The sequence below is a fragment of the Cricetulus griseus genome (assembly GCF_003668045.3).
Source record: "Cricetulus griseus strain 17A/GY chromosome 1 unlocalized genomic scaffold, alternate assembly CriGri-PICRH-1.0 chr1_1, whole genome shotgun sequence".
Taxonomy (NCBI): domain Eukaryota; kingdom Metazoa; phylum Chordata; class Mammalia; order Rodentia; family Cricetidae; genus Cricetulus; species Cricetulus griseus.
The window spans coordinates 207,542,279-207,562,146 of NW_023276807.1; the positions used below are offsets into that span (position 1 = coordinate 207,542,279).

General features: G+C 44.5%; 1 protein-coding gene and 1 pseudogene across 1 annotated transcript; both read right to left on the reverse strand.

Annotated features, from left to right (window-relative positions):
• Positions 1-7,333: 7,333 nt before the first annotated feature.
• LOC100772866 (plexin-B2-like) lies at positions 7,334-12,847 on the reverse strand. The gene is given in 8 exon segments (XM_027386673.2): positions 7,334-8,350; positions 8,353-8,811; positions 8,814-10,438; positions 10,440-10,521; positions 10,524-11,624; positions 11,627-11,688; positions 11,690-12,642; positions 12,644-12,847. Coding segments are annotated over 8 exon segments (5,334 nt in total). The 5' UTR covers positions 12,713-12,847; the 3' UTR covers positions 7,334-7,367.
• A 6,091-nt stretch (positions 12,848-18,938) lies between these two features.
• LOC103160234 lies at positions 18,939-19,559 on the reverse strand (annotated as a pseudogene).
• Positions 19,560-19,868: the final 309 nt, after the last annotated feature.

Below are 19,868 nucleotides of genomic sequence, written 5' to 3' on the forward strand. Positions count from 1 at the left end.
CTATCAGTCTGGGGTTCATGAGCCCCACTTTGTTCAGGTCAGCTGTTTCTGTGGGTTTCTCCAGCCTGGTCTTGACCCCTTTGCTCATCACTCCTCCCTCTCTGCAACTGGATTCCAGGAGTTCAGTTCAGTGTTTAGCGGTAGGTGTCTGCTTCTGCTTCCATCAGCTACTGGATGAAGGAATATAAGGTAGTCATCAATCTCATTATCAGGGAAGGGCATTTAAGGTAGCCTCTCCACTATAGATTAGATTGTTAGCTGGTGTCATCTTTGTAGATCTCTGAACATTTCCCTAGTGCCAGATTTCCCTTTAAACCTATAGTGGCTCCCTCTATTATGGTATCTCTTTTCTTGCTCTCCTCCATCCTTCCCTTGACTCAATCTTCCTGCTCCCTCATGTCTTCCTCTCCCCTCCTCTTCTCCCCTTCTCTTTCTCCTATATCCCACTCCCCTCCCTGGTGGGGGAAGTACTTCTGTGCATGTTTATCTTATTGATTGTTAAATAAAATACTGTTTGGCCAATGAGACAGCAAGTTAGACAGGAATAGGAGTCAAAGACGATTCTGGGAAATGTAGTAGAGAAGTGCTGATCCAGGCAGGAAGTGACATAGCAAGGAGACTCATATTTAAGCGAAGGAGAAACAGGAAGGGCCCTCTTTTCCCCTTGCTCCTCCAGCAGCACGATGTGATCCACCGACAAGGAGGGACGCCAATAAGGCACCCAATAAGATAAGTCTTATAAAATATATAGATTTATGATAATTGAGACTGAGCTAACAGATGAGAATCCTAGTCATTGGCCAAGCAGCTTTGAACCTAATACAAGTTTCTGTGTATTCATTTGGGCCTAACTCCAGCGGGTGGCTGGTGTAAAGCTCAAACGTGGCAGTGGGGCTCAGGCGGCTTTTGGCGGAAAGATCTATCTTAACACCTCCCCCCATTTGCTCAGGAGATCTTGTCCCTTTACCCTTCTCCAGGGGAACATGCGTGTCTCTCTTAGGGTCTTCCTTGTTTCCTAGCTTCTCTGGCGGTGGAATTGTAGGCTGGTATTCCTTTGCTCTATGTCTAAAATCCATATATGAGTGAGTACATATCATGTTTGTCTTTTTGTGATTGCGTTACCTCGCTCAGAATGGTTTCTTCGAGTTCCATCCATTTTTCTGCAAATTTCAAGATTCCATTGTTTTTTTTTTTCTGCTGAGTAGTATTCCATTGTGTAAATGTAACACATTTTCTCTATCCATTCTTCAGTGGAGGGGCATCTAGGTTGCTTCCAGGTTCTGGCTATTACAAATAATGCTGCTATGAACATAGTTGAACAGATGTCCTTGTTGTAGGAATATGCATCTTTTGGGTATATGCCTAAGAGTGGAACTGCTGGATCTTGTGGTAGACTGATTCCCTGATTTTTCTGAGGAACCACCATGTAGGGATCACCCTGACCACACCTCCTGGGGCTGGCTACAGGTATACCTGGCCACGCCCCCTAGGGCATAGACAGGATAAGAGTCGGGGCCACATGTGGGAAAGCTCTCTTCTCCCTCTGCTTCCACTGGCTCTGCTTTTCTGCCGGTTGACTAGGTGCACTGTAAGTAAGGCATATTTCCCCAATAAATATACCTGTACCCTATCTGCTTATGTATTGGTGAATCACCGCTTTTACCACCATACTGATTTCCACAGTGGCTGTATGAGTTGGCACTTCCACTAGCATTGGAGAAGTGTTCCCCTTTCTCCACATCCTCTCCAGCATAAACTGTCATTGGTGTTTTTGATTTTAGCCATTCTGACAGGAGTAAGATGGTATCTCAGAGTTGTTTTGATTTGCATTTCCCTGATGGCTAAGGATGTTGAGCACTTTCTTATGTGTCTAACAGCCATTTTAACTCCTCTATTGAAAATTCACTATTTAGTTCTGTACCCCACTTTTAAATTGGATTATTTGGTGTTTTGTTGACTAGCTTCTTGAGTTCTTTGTATATTTTGGAGATCAGCCCACTGTCAGATGTGAGATTGGTGGATATCTTTTCCCATTCTGTGGGCTGCTGTTTCGTCTTGTTGACTGTATCCTTTACCTTACAGAAGCTTCACAGTTTCAGGAGGTCCCATTTACTAATTTTGGATCTCAGTGTCTGTGCTACTGGTGTTAGGTTCAGGAAGTGGTCTCCTGTACCAATTCGTTCAAGGGTACTTCCCACTTTCTCTTCTAAGAAGCCCAGTGTGGCTGGGTTTATGTTGAGGTCCTTGATCCACTTGGACTTAAGTATTGTACATGATGATAGACATGGATCTATCTGCAGTCTTCTACATGCCAGCATCCAGTTATGCCAGCACCATTTGTTGAAGATGCTTTCTTTTTTCCGTTGTATAATTTTAGCTTCTTTGTCAAAAATCAGGTGTTCATAGGTGTGTGGGTTAATTCAGAGTTTTCAATTCAATTCCATTGGTCTACCTGTCTATTTTTGTGCCAATATCAAGCTGTTTTCAGGACTATAGCTCTGTAATAGAGCTTGAAGTCAGGGATGGTAATGCATCTGGAAATTTCTTTATTATACGGGGTTGTTTTGGCTATCCTGGGTCTTTTGTTTTTCCACATAAAGTTGATTATTGTTCTTTCAAGGTCTGTGAAGAATTGTGTAGCTATTTTGATGGGGATTGCATTAAATCTGTGTATTGCATTTGGCAAGATTGCCATTTTTACTATGTTGATCCTAACTATCCAAGAGCATGGGAGATCTTTCCATTTTCTTGTATCTTCTTTAATTTCTTTCTTTAAGGACTAAAAGTTCTTGCTATTCAGGTCTTTCAGTTATTTGGCTAGCATTACCCCAAGATATTTTATGTTCTTTGTGGCTATTGTATTGTTTCTCTGATTTCTTTCTCAGCCCATGAATTGTCTGTATATAGTAGGGCTACTTATTTTTTTGAGTTAACCTTGTATCCTGCCACTTTGCTGAAGGTGTTTATCAGCTGTAGGAGTTTCCTGGTAGAGTTTTTCGGGTCACTTAGGTAAACTATCATATCTGCAAATAGTGAAAGTTTGACTTCTTCCTTTTTAATTTGTATCCCTTGATCTCCTTTTGTTGTCTTATTGCTCTAGCTAGAACTTCAAGTACAATATTGAAGAGATATGCAGATATGTTGTCTTGATCCTGATTTTAGAGGAATTGCTTTGAGCTTCTCTCCATTTAGTTTGATGTTGGCTGTTGGTTTACTATATATTGCTTTTATTTTGTTCAGGTATGTTCCTGTTATGCCTGATCTCTCCAGGACCTATATCATGAAGGGGTGTTGGAGTTGTCAAAGGGTTTTTCAGCATCTAGTGAGATGATCATGTGGTTTTTCTTTTGCAGTTTGTGTATATGGTGGATTACATTGATAGATTTTCATATGTTGAACCATCCTTGTATCCCTGGGATGAAGCCAACTAGATCATGGTGGATGATTTCTCTGCTGTGTTCTTGGATTTGATTTGGCAGCATTTTGTTGAGTATTTTTGCATAAATGTTCATGAGGGATATTGGTCTGTAGTTGTCTTTCTTAGTTGTGTCTTTGTGTGGTTTGGGTACCAAGGCAATTTTAGCCTTGTAAAAAGAGTTTGGCAATGAATCTTCTGCTTCTAGTGTGTGGAACAATTTGAGGAGTATTGGTATTCTTCTTTGAATTTCTGGTAGTATTCTGCATTGAAGCCATCTGGCCCTGGGCTTTTTTTGGTTGGGAGACTTTTGATGACTCCTTCTATTTCATCCGCATTTATAAGTCTGTTTAAATTGCTTATCTGTTCCTGATTTAATTTTGGTAAGTGATGTTTATCCAGAAAATTGTCAATTTCCTTTAAATTTTCAAATTTTGTGCAGTACAGGTTTTCAAAGTATGACCTGAACATTCTCTGTATTTTCTCAGCGTCTGTTGTTATGTCCCCCTTTTCATTTCTGATTTTTGTTAAATTTTATGTTCTCTTTCTGCCTTTTGGTTAGTTTGGATAAAGGTTTGTCTATCTTGTTGATTTTCTGGAAGAAACAACTCTTTGTTACTTTTATTCTTTTTATTTTTTCTTTGTTTCTACTTTATTGATCTCAGTCCTCAGTTTATTTCCTTGCATCCATGCCTCTGGTGTGAGTTTGCTTCTTTTTGTTCTAGAGTTTTCAGATTTGTTCTTAATACTCTAGTGTCAATATTCTCCAATTTCTTCATGTTGGCACTTAGTGCTATGAACTTTCCTCTTAGTACTGCTTTCAAAGTTCCCCATAAGTTTGGGTATGTTGTGTCTTTAGTTTCATTGAATTCTAGGAAATCTTTAATTTCTTTATTTCTTCCTTGACCCAGGAATGGTGCAATTGCGTGTTGTTCCATTTTCCATGAGTAGGATTTCTGCAATTTGTGTTGTTGTTGAATTCTAACTTTAAAGCATGGTTGTTACGATAAATCTTTTTGCCAAAAGCCGCCTGAGCCCCACCGTCACATGCGAGCTTTACACCAGCCGCCCGCCTGAGTTGGGCCCAAATGAATACACAGAGAGACTTGTATTAGTTACAAAGCTGCTTGGCCAATGACTAGGATTCTCATTTGTTAGCTCAGTCTCAATTACCATACATCTATATATTTTATGGGACTTATCTTATCGGACACCTTATTGGCGTCCCTCCTTGCTGGTGAATCACATCGTGCCACTGGAGCAGGAGTTGAGGGGAAAATAGAGCGACACTTCCTTTTTCCTCTTCTTAAATATGAGTCTCCTTGCTATGTCACTTCCTGTCTGGAACACCACTTCTCTACTACATTTCCCAGAATCCTCTTTGACTCCTAGTCCAGCCTAACCTGCTGTCTCATTGGCCAAGCAAGTACTTTATTTATAAACATATACAGAAGTATTTCCCCCATCACATGGTGGTCTGATAAGATACAGGGCATTATTCCAATTTTTTTTTTGTACCTGTTGAAGTTTGCTATGTTGCCGAGTATGTGGTTGATTTTAGAGAAGTTTCCATGTGGTGCTGAGAAGAAGGTATATTCTTTTGTGTTCGAATGGAATGTTCTATGGATGTCTGTTAAACCCGATTGGGTAATAACTTCTGTTATTTCCTTTGTCTCTTTGCAAAGTTTCTGTCTGGTGTTCCTGTCTAGTGGTGAGAGTGGGGAGTTGAAATCTCCCACTATAAGTGTGTGAGGTATTATGTGTGATTTAAGTAATGTATCTTTTATGAAGGTGGGTGCCTTAGTATTTGGGTCATATGTGTTCAGAATTGGGACATCTCCCTGATGGATATTTCCTGTGATGAATATGGAATGACCTCCTTATCTCTTTTGATTGATTTTAGTTTAAAGTCTAATTTGTTAGATATTAGGATAGCTACACCAGCTTGGTTCTTGGGCCCATTTGATTGGAAAATCTTATCCCAACCCTTTACTATGAGGTAAAGTCTGTCTTTGAAGTTGAGGTTTTTTTTTTTTTTTTTGTGTGTGTGCAGCAGAAGGATGTATTGTTTCTTAGTATACATTTTGTTAGCCTGTGTCTTTTTATGAGCAAGTTAAGACCATTAATATTGAGGGATATTAAGGACCATTGAATGTTAATTGTTGTTTGTTTTGGATTTGTTGTTGTTGTTGGCATTGTTTGTAGATTTACCCTGTTTTTTTCTTTTGGCTTATGGTAAACTGGGATTATCTATTGCCTATGGTTTTGTGAGTGTCGTTAACTTCCTTAGGTGGAGTTTTCCTTCTAGTACTTTCTGTAGGGCTGAAGTTCAGGCCATGTATATTTTTAATCTGGTTTTGTGGTGAAATATCTTGTTATCTCCATCTATAGTCATTGAAAGCTTTGCCGGGTGTAGTAATCTGGGCTGGCATCTGTGGTCTCTTAGTGTTTGTAGAATGTCTATCCAGGACTCCTGGCTTTTAGAGTTTCCATGGAGAAATCATGTGTTGTTCTGATAGGTTTGCTTTTATAAGTTACTTGGCCTTTTCCTTTGCTGCTCTTAATATTCTTTCTTTATTCTGTATGTTTGGGATTTTGATTATTATGTGTCGAGGAGACCTTTTTTTGTGGTCCACTCTATTTGGTGTTCTATACTCTGCTTGTACTTTCATTGTCATGTCTTTCTTTAAGTTGAGGAAGTTTTCTTCTGTGATTTTGATGAATATGTTTTCTGCACCTTTGAGTTGGGTTTCTTCACCTTCTTCTATACCTTTGGCCTTTTCACAGTGTCCCATATTTCTTGGATATTTTTTGTTAGGGATTTGTTGGACTTAAGATTTTCTTTGGTCGATGAATCTATTTCTGCTAGTGTATCTTCAATGCCTGATATTCTCTTTTCTATCACTTGTATTCTGTTGGTTATGCTTGCATCTGTACTTCCTGATCGTTTACCTATCTTCTAATTCCAGCATTTCTTCAGACTGTGTTTTTTTTTAATTGTCTCTTTTTCAGCTTTCAAACCTTGAATTTTTTTCTTGAAATTTTTGGTTTGCCTTTTCTTTCATTTATTTAAAGGGTTTTCTCATTTCTTCTTTTAGGGTCTGTATCACCTTCATGAACTTATTTTTAAGGTCGTTCTCTTCTGCTTCATCTGTGTTGGGATGATCAGGTCTTTCTGGTGTAGAGTTCTTAGAGTCTGTTGGCATCATATTGGTTTTTTCTTTTTTTTGAGAGTGAAAAAGACAACTGTATTGGATTTACAATCAAGATTTACAAAAAGGGGTGGATGGTCCTGGTGGAGATGCTGCTCCAGCAACCCCATATCCAGGCAGGGCCTCCAGGACAGCCTGTTTGACAGCTGAGACCAGGACCTCAGTTTTCTGGGTCCCTCTGGCCACCTGGGCCCCAACATCTGACGTCCAGCTTGACCTTAGAGGTGGAGCCAGTGATGGCCCTCAAAGTCCTCCTGGAATGCCTGCGCCCCATGGGGAGGCTCAGTGAGGTCAGGAAGGCATTGTGCCGCTTTTCTCCTCCTGGCAGGCAGATACAGTCCAGGAACTGGCCATGGGAGCTAGAGACCAAACCCAGAGTATCTGAGGAGGCTAGGCTGCTAGTGCATGGGAAGGGGAGGCCAAGGCTCCACAGCCCCCAGTGGCCCAGTGTGGCTTTGTAAGGCACATTTGTGAATTACTCAGGAGACAACACAGAGAGCACCCGATGCTGATGCCATTGGAAGGAGCTGGTGCTGACTCGGGCGCCCTGGGCAGTATTGCTCAGGAGAAAGATGCTACAAGTCTACAGGAGGTGGGCCCACTATACCTACTCCAGACGCCTTGGGTGCATCCTCTACTGGAGAAAGAGAAGAACTCAGATACAGCCAGTGCAATCTCATGCCAAGAGGCTGCCCAATGCCATGGTACCACACACCTGCATCCTGAGGCAGTCCTGATTGTCAGAGGTCTGTAACCTTGTTCTCAAGCGCAGCGGCAATCTGCAGTAGGCGGAAGGCCAATTGCATCTTTTGGGCTGCAGGGTCCTCCTCCAAAGCATTGATGATCTCATCATAGTACCTTTGTGAGTACTGGTAGAGCTTGTGCAGTGCCACAAGTGTGTTCAAGGAGTCTGTGTGTGCCCGGGAAATCTCTGCCAAGTGTGTGTTCATGTCTTGGTCGCTGACCTGCACCATCTGCTGGATGCCCTTATAGTAGTCCTCCACCATCTTCTTGTAGGTAGAGATCTCCTTTGCATACAGCAGCTTGTTGCTGGGAGAGTCATGGCTCAGCTTGTCCTCTGTACGAGTACAGGCATCCATGAATGCCTGTGCAATAACTGACAGGGAGGCATCCACCATTTCGTGGACATGGACATCAAAGATGAAATGAGGGTTCTTCAGGATGTTCACCCAGAACCGAAGTGGTAAACTATTGGTTTCCCAGATATGGATGGTATCCTCATCCCGGATATCATGCTTCTCTGCCTGCTCATCCAAGAAATCAAAGAAATACTTGACTGCAGGTAGTACTGCATTCCCGGGTGTCAGCACACTTTGGAAAAAGTTGTCCACAAACTGCTGCAGTGTGCCCTTGACCGAGAGCAGCCGTGTCAGGTAGATTTCTGTGATCGCCTTGGTTCGCTCTTTCTCCTTCATGCTGCTGTGCTTGGACTTGCCTTCATCTACCTCATCTGTTGGCCTCACCAAGTGCCATACATGGTTTTCCTCTTCCAGAAGGGCATGGTGCTCCCCAGGAAGGTTCTGTTGGCTGTCCTCTGGTTGCTGGGAGACTCCCACCTTAGACGAGATGAGGGTGGCTCCATCCCGGACGTTGTAGTGCATGAGGGTGTTGATTCATTTCCACCGGCCTTCCTGCTGAGAGGTAAGGTCCAAGTCAGACAGAATCTGGGCTGTGGACCCAGGACGACATTCAAGGACCACATAGGCTTGCGCCAGCAAGAGCAGGGCTGTGTGTGGTACACCTGTTCAATGATCTTCTCTTTGACCTGAGATATGGTGTCGCAGTTGAGGACCTTGACTGGGATGGCCTCAACTCCTTCATCCTGAATGATCACGCTCACTGTCAGAGGTGAATACTCGACATCATCCCCAAGCAGCCCTGTGTCATTTAGGGTGTACTTGGCCGCCTTCTGCACAGCGTCCACTGGCCCCCTTTCCACCTGGTGTTTGATGGCCTTGAAGAGCTTGTACAGGGGCTCACCTGCGCTATCCTTGAGGTCCTGGTACAGACAGATGGACATCCAGTTGGACAGCATCCTCTTCCCCACTGTCTCAGACCTGCGAAGCATCAGCTTTGGGTTCTTGGCCACTACATACTGCTCCATGAGTTTCAGGAAGAGTATACCCATGATGTCCGTGTAGTACTCCAGCTTCCCATGCAGGCCACCATCAGCAGTGATGTGAAGTATACCTTGGCACGGGCTGAGAACTCACGTTGATTCTCTAGGGTGTGGATGAAATTGATAAGGAAGGACTTGCTATCAAGCAGGTTAGCGAACTGGTAGAGGGCCTGCTCCACAATGGGCCGCAGTGACTCAGGAATGTCTAGCTTGCCAGTGATCATGACATCCTTGTCACCATCCTTGGAGGGCAGGACGAAGATGCGGTTGGTGTAGGTCTTATAGTCCAGCGTGGGGTTGCCCGCCTCATGCATATCATTTGATATGCATATCAGGATGAGACTGAGCGGCACGTCAATCACACGTGTGTCATACTCCACCCAGCCTAGCACACACTCTCGAGAGCCAAACTTCACAATGAACTCAGGCAAGTTGTGTGTTGTGTCTTGCTTCTGCCGCCGCTTGGGTGGGGGCTGCACCTCTGAGGGTTCACAGTATAGGTCAGTCTCAGTCAGCATCTTCATAATGCAATGCTCAGCACCCACAAATGCCTCAGCCTCCTCCAGCGTCATGGCCTTGTTCAGATTGGTTCCCTGGGCATGGATGAGCTTGTTGACCTGCTTCTTGTCGCCACCTGTGAAGTTCTCAAAGGTGGGATCCGCCACATACTCAAAGGCACCAGCTTCGGTCCTGAGCAGGGCACGATGACCATCCATCTGTATCAATGCAGTGAGGTCGTAAGCCTCAGGTTCTTCAGGGACAGCAGGCGACAAGAAGACAACCTTGGTGTCATTGTAGAACACGTACTCAGTGCCTGTGACCATCATGGGTTCCAGGGATTCAGCCTCCCGCCACCTCTGCCAGGACCTCAAGGGCTCAGCAATGACAACCATGGTGAACTTCTGGATGAGGCTGAAGCCCTGGACTGTAACATTGATGCTCCGGCCACCACTGACAAAGCTTCTCAGTGGTTCAAAGGCTCGTAACACTGGGTTCTCACAGTAGGTGAAGGAGACACCAGAGCTGGGCACTTGGGAGCCCCCATACGAGATTTCTAGTACCATCTGGCCTGGAGCCAACTGTGGACCCATGACACACAGCAGCTGTTCTCCAAACTTTGTCACTTCACAAGGGACATCATTGAGTGTCACCTGAACATCCTCCTTGGAGCCTGGGTCCAGGTGATTGCCATTGATGGTCAATGTGGTACCACCTGCCTGTGGCCCCTGTCGTGGCTCCACACTGAGAGGCTGGGGTTGTTGGTAAGTGAACTGGACGTGTGGTGGTGAATGGCCACGCTTTCCATTTACATCCACCTCAATACCTCCCATGAAAGGCATCTCTGCAGCCTCAATTGCACACACAACCTGGGTAGATACGGAGTACCATTTTGGTTCAAAGGCACAGTTTTGGCCAGCCACAGTGATCTTCTTGACATCATCTGCTGTGACACCCAAATTGGACCCATGGATAGTGACTCGGATGCCCCCACCCAGTGGGCCTGTCTCAGGCTGGATCCTGGTAATGACTGGTGGTGAGCATTCTGAAGTAACATTGATGCACAGGGCCTCATACACATACCTGTTCTGCCCACGACACCACACACACCTGTAGGCAGGATCAGCAGCCAGACACAGGCTACAGTCACTGCGGCCAAAGGAGCTGTTGTAGAGTCACTTGTAGCTTGCTGTCAATTTTCTTGTCAAAGGACTTAACATACAGGTGAAGAGGCAGTGTCTCATTAGTGTCATGGATAGCTTTGGGGTCTTAAAAGAGAAGGCTCCTGACTCCTGCATAGTCACAGTTGCCTCGAACTTCAATAGGTCACTGCCCACATAGAGGGAAGAGACCTTCCCAGTGTCCAAGTTCTTGCCCTGGAAGGTCACTTCTGTCTCATGGTTCATGGGGATGACCGAAGGGCTAGGGTCCAGGAACTGGGGGCAGTTGACCTCCATGTGGGCACGTATGATTCCATCCTCCGGGTTGGGTGAGGCCTCTCGACACTCATGATACAGCAGGTCCCACTGGCACATCCAACAGTTGCTAGTGCAAGAGATGCACGGCAGGTTCTTCACCAAGCTCATAGCCTCTCTGCAGTCATAGAAAGGATACTGGTGGGAGGTGAGGAAGACACTGCCATGTTTGAAGAGGAGCTGGCTGCTCACAGCCACATGGTCTTGGCCTGGTGGTGTGCTAGGGATGCTGCTTGGGGGGTCACAGATGATGGCATCCCCCTCGACCTGGGCAGAGCGTGGTGGTGGTTCACCAAAGAGGCACAGCAACTCATCCTCCTGAGTCAGGGTGGGTAGGGGGCTGACAGACAGCCGTACCTGTCTTGGAGCCCACTGGCTCATATTCTGTGGATTAGCATCAGTAATGGCCACACAGGATTTGCTCCAGCTCCACAGCCAGTGGCGAGTTTCCTCAGCCCGTGAGCACTTGGCCCTCCTGGTGCATCGTCCCTCGACGACACACCAGCCACAGTAGGGATCTTGGGAGTCACGACACTGAGCACAGGTTAGGTAGCTCAGACATTCTTGCACTGGGAGCCGGAACACCTTATCATGGGTCATAGCATACAGACTGGACAGGTTTCCAGACAGTGCCAGGTCCTGCTTGATTTTCTTGTTGATGTCTACCAGGATAGAGCCATACTCTGCAGAAGTACCATCTGGGGCAAGGTACACCTTAAGGATCCGGCCATCTGAGGTGCCCAGGAAGGCGACAATATGGCCATTCTCTGCAGTTATTGTCACTGCTGTCAGATTCAGGGCCCCATGGTACAGAAGGGCTGTGGTGATGAGTCCATCACGACTGTCCAGTGGATAGAGCAGATGCTCCAAGCCACATAGGAAGTCTCGCTGCCACCTAGCGCATGGCCACCACACTGGATGTCTCCGTGGAGGGGCTTGTAGAAAGTCTGTCTCTCGGGTACCTGTGTAGCAGGTATTACGGTTGGCTTCCATCTTGGCATTGACTTCATCTAGTAGGAAAACACAGAGGCCTGCACCAGGCCCCCCACTGCTCCAGTCATCTCTGTTGAAGACAGCATAGAGTGCCCTGCCAGCACCTGGTGTGGCTACAGATGCCGCTAGGCAGGTACCAAAGAACGAGCCTTGGGGGTCACTGGGATCCTGACACTGCAGGTCCATCTCTACATAGGAGTAGTGGGAGGGATCATCTTTGCACATGCGTGCCAGCAGTGTGCGGTTCCTAGCAGGAACCTAGCATCTTCAACCTTGCTGGTTGAAGATGAAAAAAACATAGAGGCCATCCTCAAAGGCTGCAATGAACTGCTGAGTGTTAGTGGACAGGTAGCCAGCCTTGAAGGTGGTATGGTCTGAGTAGGCCTCAAAGGCCTCCAGGCCCTCAGCCCTGTCCAGCAGGCCGGTGCTCACGATGATGCCGTTGTCATGTGGCCCATTGCCTTTGCCCACAAACAGCACGTGCTCACCATCGGGTCTCGTGGAGCTCACCAGCCCTACTGTGGCCACTCTCTCGTCATTGCTGGCTACAAAGGACTTCTCTCCACTGCCATCCTCATAGAAGAGGCGCACCGATATATTGCTCAGGGCACGCAGAGCACAGATGCCCTTGAAAAGGCTGCCACACTCACCAGGTGTTTCCCAGGTGGGTTGAGCAACAGCTGGTTGACGTTTGTCAGTGAGCACCGCTTCATGGCACTGGCTAGCCTCAATGGGTGGTGTGCACTTCTTGTTATCCATGGCGTGTCCTGTGACCACATGCTGCTGGAGATGCAGGTCAGCACTCATCTGGTAGAGCGTGTTCACTGACCCAACATATACCACACCCGAGGCCTCATCCACAACCAGGTAGTTTAGCTCTGTGTCACTGCGGAAACTCTCCGGCTTGCGGACCGGACCGTAGGCTCAACCCTAGGCCCGCCAGACCTAGGAAGGTCAGGGCCCAGAGTGAGAGAGCCATTGCCCCCAGAACTCAAGGCTCCAGTGGTCTCAGTCTCTGTTTTAGGCTGGCATCAGGACTTAGCTTAGGGTGACCTTGGGCAAGTTAACTTCTCTGTGCCTCATTTCCCCATCTGCTCCTCCGCAGCCGTCGCTCGATGGCCCATATTGGTTTTTCTGTTGTTGAATGTTTTCTTATATTGTTATCTTCCCATCTTCTCTTCCAGTGGGTGCAGGTGGTGTCTTGTCCTCTCCTGGTGGGTATGGGTTCAAGGTTCTATTCTGGTGGGTGCAAGCAGGTCCAATACTCTCATGGGTCTCATGATGGGTGTAGGCGGGTCTGAAACACTCCCTCTCTCTATGGGTGGAAGCAGGAGTAACACAGTGATGTCAGCTGACTCGAAGTTGCTTGGTCCAGGGTGTCGGGGGTGGCAGGGGCACGAGTTGACCTGCCTGAAGTCCCCAGGCCAGGAGATCCCAGAGTGGGTTAGTGGAAGTCAGGCTTGAGACAGGGGCCCAAGCTCACCTCTCCCCCTGAGTGGGGGCAGGACTGGCAGACTCATGGTTGCTTGGTTCGCTGGGGGTGAGTTGACCTGCCTGCAGTCCCCAGGCCAGGAGATCCCCTTATTTTTTTAAAAAATTAGTTTTCATTTTATGTACTAACTCCAGTTGGCTCTCCATCCTTTGTATTGCTTGAAGAGACACCATGACCACAGCAACTCTTATAAAGGATAACATTTAATTGGGTGGTTTATAGTTCAAAGGTTTAGTCATTATCATCATGGTGGGACATTATGGTATGCAGGCAGACATGATGCTGAAGAATTCTACATCTTGATCCAAAGGCAACAGGAAGTGAACTGTGACACTGGGTGGTTCTTGAGCATATATAAGACTTCAAAGCTTGCCTCCACACTGACACAAATTTCTAACAAGACCATACCTACTCCAATAAGACCACATCTCCTAATAGTGCAACTCCCTTTGGGGGCCATTTTCTTTCAAACCACCATAAAAATGTTTCTTTTACTCAACATCTTTGCCAATGCTTCCTTCCTTCTTTCCTTCTTTTCTTCTTTCCTTCCTTCCTTCCTTCCTTCCTTCCTTCCTTCCTTCCTTCCTTTCCTCCTTTCTTTCTGTGTGTATTTGACACTGGAGAGAAAACTTATTACCTTCTATAGTAATAACAATACCTTTTATTTGCATTTAGAAATAACCTTAAAAACTAAAGAAAAGAAAATTTTTTGAGATACAATTTCATAGTTTTTGTTTTTTTACTTACTTGTATTTTATTTTATATTTTTATTTTTTGGTTTTTAGAGACAGGATTTCTCTGTGCAGTCCTGGCTGTTCTGGAACTTGCTTTGTAGAATAGGCTGAACTCAAACTCAGAGATCTTCCTGCCTCTTCCTCCTGAGTGCTGGGATTAAAGGCTACCATCTGGCTTATTTTTATTTTTCACAATGTTTTTATTTATTCTTTGAGAATTTCATGAGGAAAGGGATGGGAGGGCAGGGTAGAGAAGGGAATACAGGAAGGGATTACTAACACTAAAGATATTTTGAAATACTCATTTGCAAACTGATTACCATAGAAGCTTCCTAACACACACACAAACACACATATAAAATATTTAAATAGATTTGGCCTTTAATGGGTGCAACAATGTCCCTGCTACTCATGACAGAATAACAAATAAAATACAAAACAGGTGGAAAAACAAAACCAGCTCCAGGAATTAAGTCTTTTGAAGTTGTTGGGAGGGTCCATAGACCCTCAAACATTATAGGCTATTGGCAATGTTCTTGGTTACTGTCCACAATTTGACAGTAATACCCAAATTATTTTGGTGTCAGAAGTGGGATATGAACCCACACCTCCAGGGGAGACTGCAACCTGAACCAATATGGAGTCAGGTAAAAATACAAGGGAATTTATTAGGGAAAAGCCTTACTTACAGAGCAACCTAGCCAGCCAGCAGGGGAGCAGTAAGTATGGCAAGTCGAAGATGAAACAGAAGAAGAAGGGAAGCCCACATGCATGCCCCTCACTCTTAAACCTTCCCTACATCACCCTGACCATACCCTCGAAGGTGTGGTCAGGCACACCTGTAGCCAGCCTCTAGCAGGTGTGGTTAAGGTGTCCCCTACACTAGAGCAATGAGGCAATAAAAGGAGATCAAGGGGATAAAAATTGTAAAAGAAGAATTTAAACTATCACTATTTGCAGATGATATGGTAGTATATAAAAGTCACCCCCAAAAATCTACCTGGGAACTCCTGCAGCTGATAAACACCTTCAGTAATGTTGCAGGACACAGGGTTAACTAAAAAAATTCAGTATCCCTTCTGTATACAAATGACAAATGGGCTGGGAAAGAAATTAGAGAAACATCACCCTTTATGATAGCCACAAAGAACATAAAATATCTTGGGGTAACTCTAACTAAACAAGCAAAAGATCTATATGACAAGAACTTTAAGTCCCTGAAGAAAGAAATTGAAGATGATATCAGAAAATGGAAAGATCTTCCATGCTTTTGGATAGGTAGGATCAACACAATAAAACGGCAATCCTACTAAAAGCAATCTACAGATTCAATGCAATCCCCATCAAAATCCTATCACAATTCTTCACAGACCTAGAAAGAACAATACTCAACTTCATATGGAAAAACAAAAAACCCAGAATAGCCAAAACAATTCTGAACAATAAAGGAAGTTTCAGAGGCATCACCATTCCTGACTTCAAACTCTACTGTAGAGAAATAGTAATAAAAACAGATTGATATTGGCATAAAAACAGACAGGTTGATCAATGAAATCAAATCAAAAACCTTGACATTAATCCACACACCTATGAACACCTGATTTTTGACAAAGAAGTCAAAATGGTACAATGGATAAAAGAAAATCTCTTTAACAAATGGTGCTGGCATAACTGGATGTCAACCTGCAGAGATCGCAAATAGATCCGTATCTATCATCAAGCACAAACCTCAAATCCAAAGGGATCAAGTACTTTAATACAAATTTAGCTATATTGAACCTGGTTGAAGAGAAAGTGGGAAGTACCCTTGAACACATTTGCCCAGGAGACCATTTTCTAAATATAACACCAGTAGCACAGACACTGAAAGCAACAAATAATAAATGGGTTATCCTGAAACTGAAAAGCTTCTGTATGGCGAAGGACACAGTCAATAAGACAAAATGATAGTCTACAGAATGGGAACCAACCCCACATCTGGCAGAGGGCTGATCTCCAAAATATATACAGAACTCAAGAAACTAGACATCAAAATACAAAATAATCCAATTGAAAAATGGTGTACAGAGTTAAACAGAGAATTCTCACCAGAAGAATCTCAAATGGCCAAAAGACATTTAGGGAAGTGCTCAACATCCTTAATTATCAGGGAAATGCAAATAAAGATGACTCTGAGGTAACTGACATCTTATACCTGTCAGATTGGCCAAGATAAAAAATACTGAAGACAGCTTATGCTGGAGAGGATATCTCCACTGCTTGTAATGTAAACTTGTACAGCCATTTTGGAAATCAGTATGGAGGGTTTCTAAGAAAATTGTGAATCAATCTACCTCAAGACCCAGTGATCCCACTCTTGGGCATATACCCAAAGGATGCTCAATCATACCACAAGGACACTTGCTCAACAATGTTCATAGCAGAATTATTCATAAAAGCCAAAACCTGGAAACAATCTAGGTTCCCTTCAACCAGAGACTGTATAAAGAAAATATGGTACATTTACCCAATGGAGTACTACTCAGCTGTAACAAATGATGGACTCATGAAATTTCAGGCAAATGGATGGAACTGGAAAAAACCATCCTGAGTGAGGTAACTCAGACTCAGAAAGACAAACACCATATGTATTCAATCTTAAGTGGATATTATATGCAAAGCAAAGGATATCCAGACTATAAGTCACAGGTCCTCAGAAACTAGGTAGAAAGAAGGACTCTAAGAGGCATGCATGGATCATCCTGAGAAGAAAAATTAGATTAAATCTACAGGGTGAATTCGAGGTGGGGTAGGTGGTAAGGGTAAGGGTAGGGTAGGGAAGATAAGAACAGGAGGGAATGAGTTGGCCAACACAGAGAGGGATGCAGTGGAAGAGGAATGAAAAAGGTATCTTAATAGAGAGAGCCACTATGGGCTTAGGGAGAAACCTGGTGCTAGGGTAACTCCCAAGAATCCACAAAGAGGACTCCAGCTAAAACTCTTAGGAATAGTGGAGAGGATGCCTGACATGGCTTACCCCAGTAATCAGATTGGTGAATACCCCAATTATCATCATAGAATGTTCATCCAGTAATTTATGGAATAGATCTATAGATCTATAACCAAGTACCAGGCTGGGCTCTGGGAATCCAATTGAAGAGAGGGAGGAGGGACTATATAAGCAAGGGAGATCAAGATCATGATGGAGAAATTTACAGAGACACTGAACCAAGCTTGTATAAACTCATGAACTCTAGACCTACAATTGTGGAGACTCGAGGGGACTGAACTAGGCCCACCATATATGGTAGACAGTTGTGAAGATTGGACTATCTGAGGGATCCCCGGTAGTAGGACCATGATACAAACCTGGTACATGAGCCAGCTTGTTGGAGCCCACTCCCCTTGGTGGGATACCATGCTCAGCCTTAATGCATGAAAGAGGGGCCTGGCCCTGCCCCAACCTATTGTGCCAGACTATGTTGACTCCTCATGGGAGCCCTCACCTGTGAGAAGAAGTAGACTGGGGATAGACTGGGGTGAAGGTAAGGGGGGTAGGAGGATGCGAGGTGGGCGGGAGGAGGTGTGGGAGGGAGGACTATGGTTGGAATGTAAAATGAAATTAAAAAATAAAAAAATGGCAAAAAAGAAAAGAAAAAATTAAATGACAGTTAAGTTTCTTCTCTCCTCCTCTCTAGGAGTCATTTGGGGTGAATCTCACTTTTTGATGCTAGTGGCTGCCACAGCTGCCAAAGTGCCTGAAAATGTCCTTGGTTCATTATTCACAAGTCTACCCTTGGAGGAGAAAAACAATCAAAGTGTGGATGAGTGTAAGAAATTCTAACGTACTTTGATTTGGACATTAAAAAACATCCTCTGTTCTGTGTTTTCCTGGTTCCCAACCTAGGACTTGTAATGCTCTCCTCCTCCCTCCCTCCCTCCCTCCCTCCCTCCTCCCTCCCTCCCTCCCTCCCTCCCTCCCCCTCCCTCCCCCTCCCTCCCTCCCTTCCTCCTTCCCTCCCTCTCTTTCTCTCTCTCTTTCTCCCTCTCCCTCTCTCCCTTTTCCCTGTCTCTTTTGCATGATAACCAAAAACCAACTGAGGTTTTTTTTTTATGGTACTTTGGGTTTACTTTCCCAAATGTGCCCTCCTTACCGATGGCTGACCTCTATGCTGATACTTAAATGTCATGGCTTTTTCCTAATCTGTGTTCTCCTCCACCAGGAAGCTACTGAGAGTTACACAGCATGACTGTTTGTTTTTTTTTGCTTTTAATCACAAATAAAATTGTTCTTGATCTTGAGAGAGAGAGAGAGAGAGAGAGAGAGAGAGAGAGAGAGAGAGAGAGAGAGAGAGAGAGAGAGAGAGAGAGAGTTGTAGATTTGATTCTGCAGTTAAGAGCACTGACTACACTTTCAGAGGGCCTGGATTTATTTCCATTCACCTACATGATGGCTAGATGCAATACACTCTTCTGGTCTTTGTGGACATTGTGTGCATGTGGTACACAGACAAACATTTAGTCAAAGCATCCATACCCATAAAATAAAACAAAATAAATTGGGGGAGGGGAGTGCCTGTGGGAAAGCACCTCAAAATTGAAATTAAAAATTTTAAACTGGGAATTCCAAGTAATTAGCTTTACATCAGTCTTTTCTGTGTTTCCAGAATGAGTATATTTGATGAGGATTTGTGAGTATTTAGCCAAGAAAGGGATGGCGAGAATAAAACTTTGTGGGAAGAAAGATGGGTTCAGGATTCATGCTGGAGCTTTGTTAGTCACAACTTTCTCAACAGAAGTGCAGAGCAGTGGCTCTCAAACTATATATAGAATGCATTGGATTCACTTGAAAGACTTAACGAAACACAGATATCTAGCAAGTCCTCTGTTAAGAGCTCACCTAGGTCAGGGAGCTCATGAGAACAAAGTAGGATTGACCAACAGAGTGAGACATTGTGACAAGCTAAAAACTAAGAAGACTGAAGATGTGGTTCTGTTCTTCAGGTTGTTGTAAACCTCTGTTTCAATGGGCACAGCTTCCCAGAACCTGGACTCCCTGCAGGCAGGATCATGAACTCTTGCATGGGGAGCACATTGCCAGCAGTTGATCACATTGAAAGGTGGTACCCATGGGATGACTTCAGGATTGCCAGCCCAGCCAGCGATGTGAGGGTGCAGGGACCCCATTTTCCAAGGCACCAGCTTTTAAGTCTAGCAGGGACACTTCCAGTATGGCATTTGCACCAAAGTTAGATTTATTTTCACTGCCATCCATCTCAATGATCCATTTGTCCATCTTCTCTTGTTCCACAACATCCAGTTTCTTTCTAGCCAGAGCAGGTGCAATAGTCTTATTGATGTGCTCAACAACCTTTGAGACCCCTTCCCCAGGAGCACATGTTATCATTGTCATGGACTTCTAGGGCCTTATGTGTGTCAGTGGGAGGCACTGTTAGTCACAGCAGCTTGGAAGAGAACTTTTGAGGTGCAGAGATCAACCTCAACAGTGGGATTCCCTGAGAGTCAAAGATCTCTCTGACAGGAATCTTGAGAATAGACACGGTGGTGAATTTCTGGCCTTTGGATTGCCACAGAGGAAAGAAACAGGTTTCTGCAGGCATGGAAGAGAACAGTCAGTAGACTTTAATAATAATAATAATAATAATAATAATAATAATAATAATAATAATAATAATGAATTACTAAAGGGAGTCCATACTGAAAATGAAAAATTTAGGAAGTCAACCAAAACCTGGTAGCTAACCTTTTGAGAACACTGAACATTTCTCCTGCTTCCTCCATTAACCCCAGGAATTCCTTAGAGATTGCAATATTGTGGACCAGTGTGAGTAATCACCAGCTCTGTGCATGGAGTTTCTAAGGTTACATAAGAGTAATTATTTAGCCCGTCCCTGTAGGTCATCAGCTTG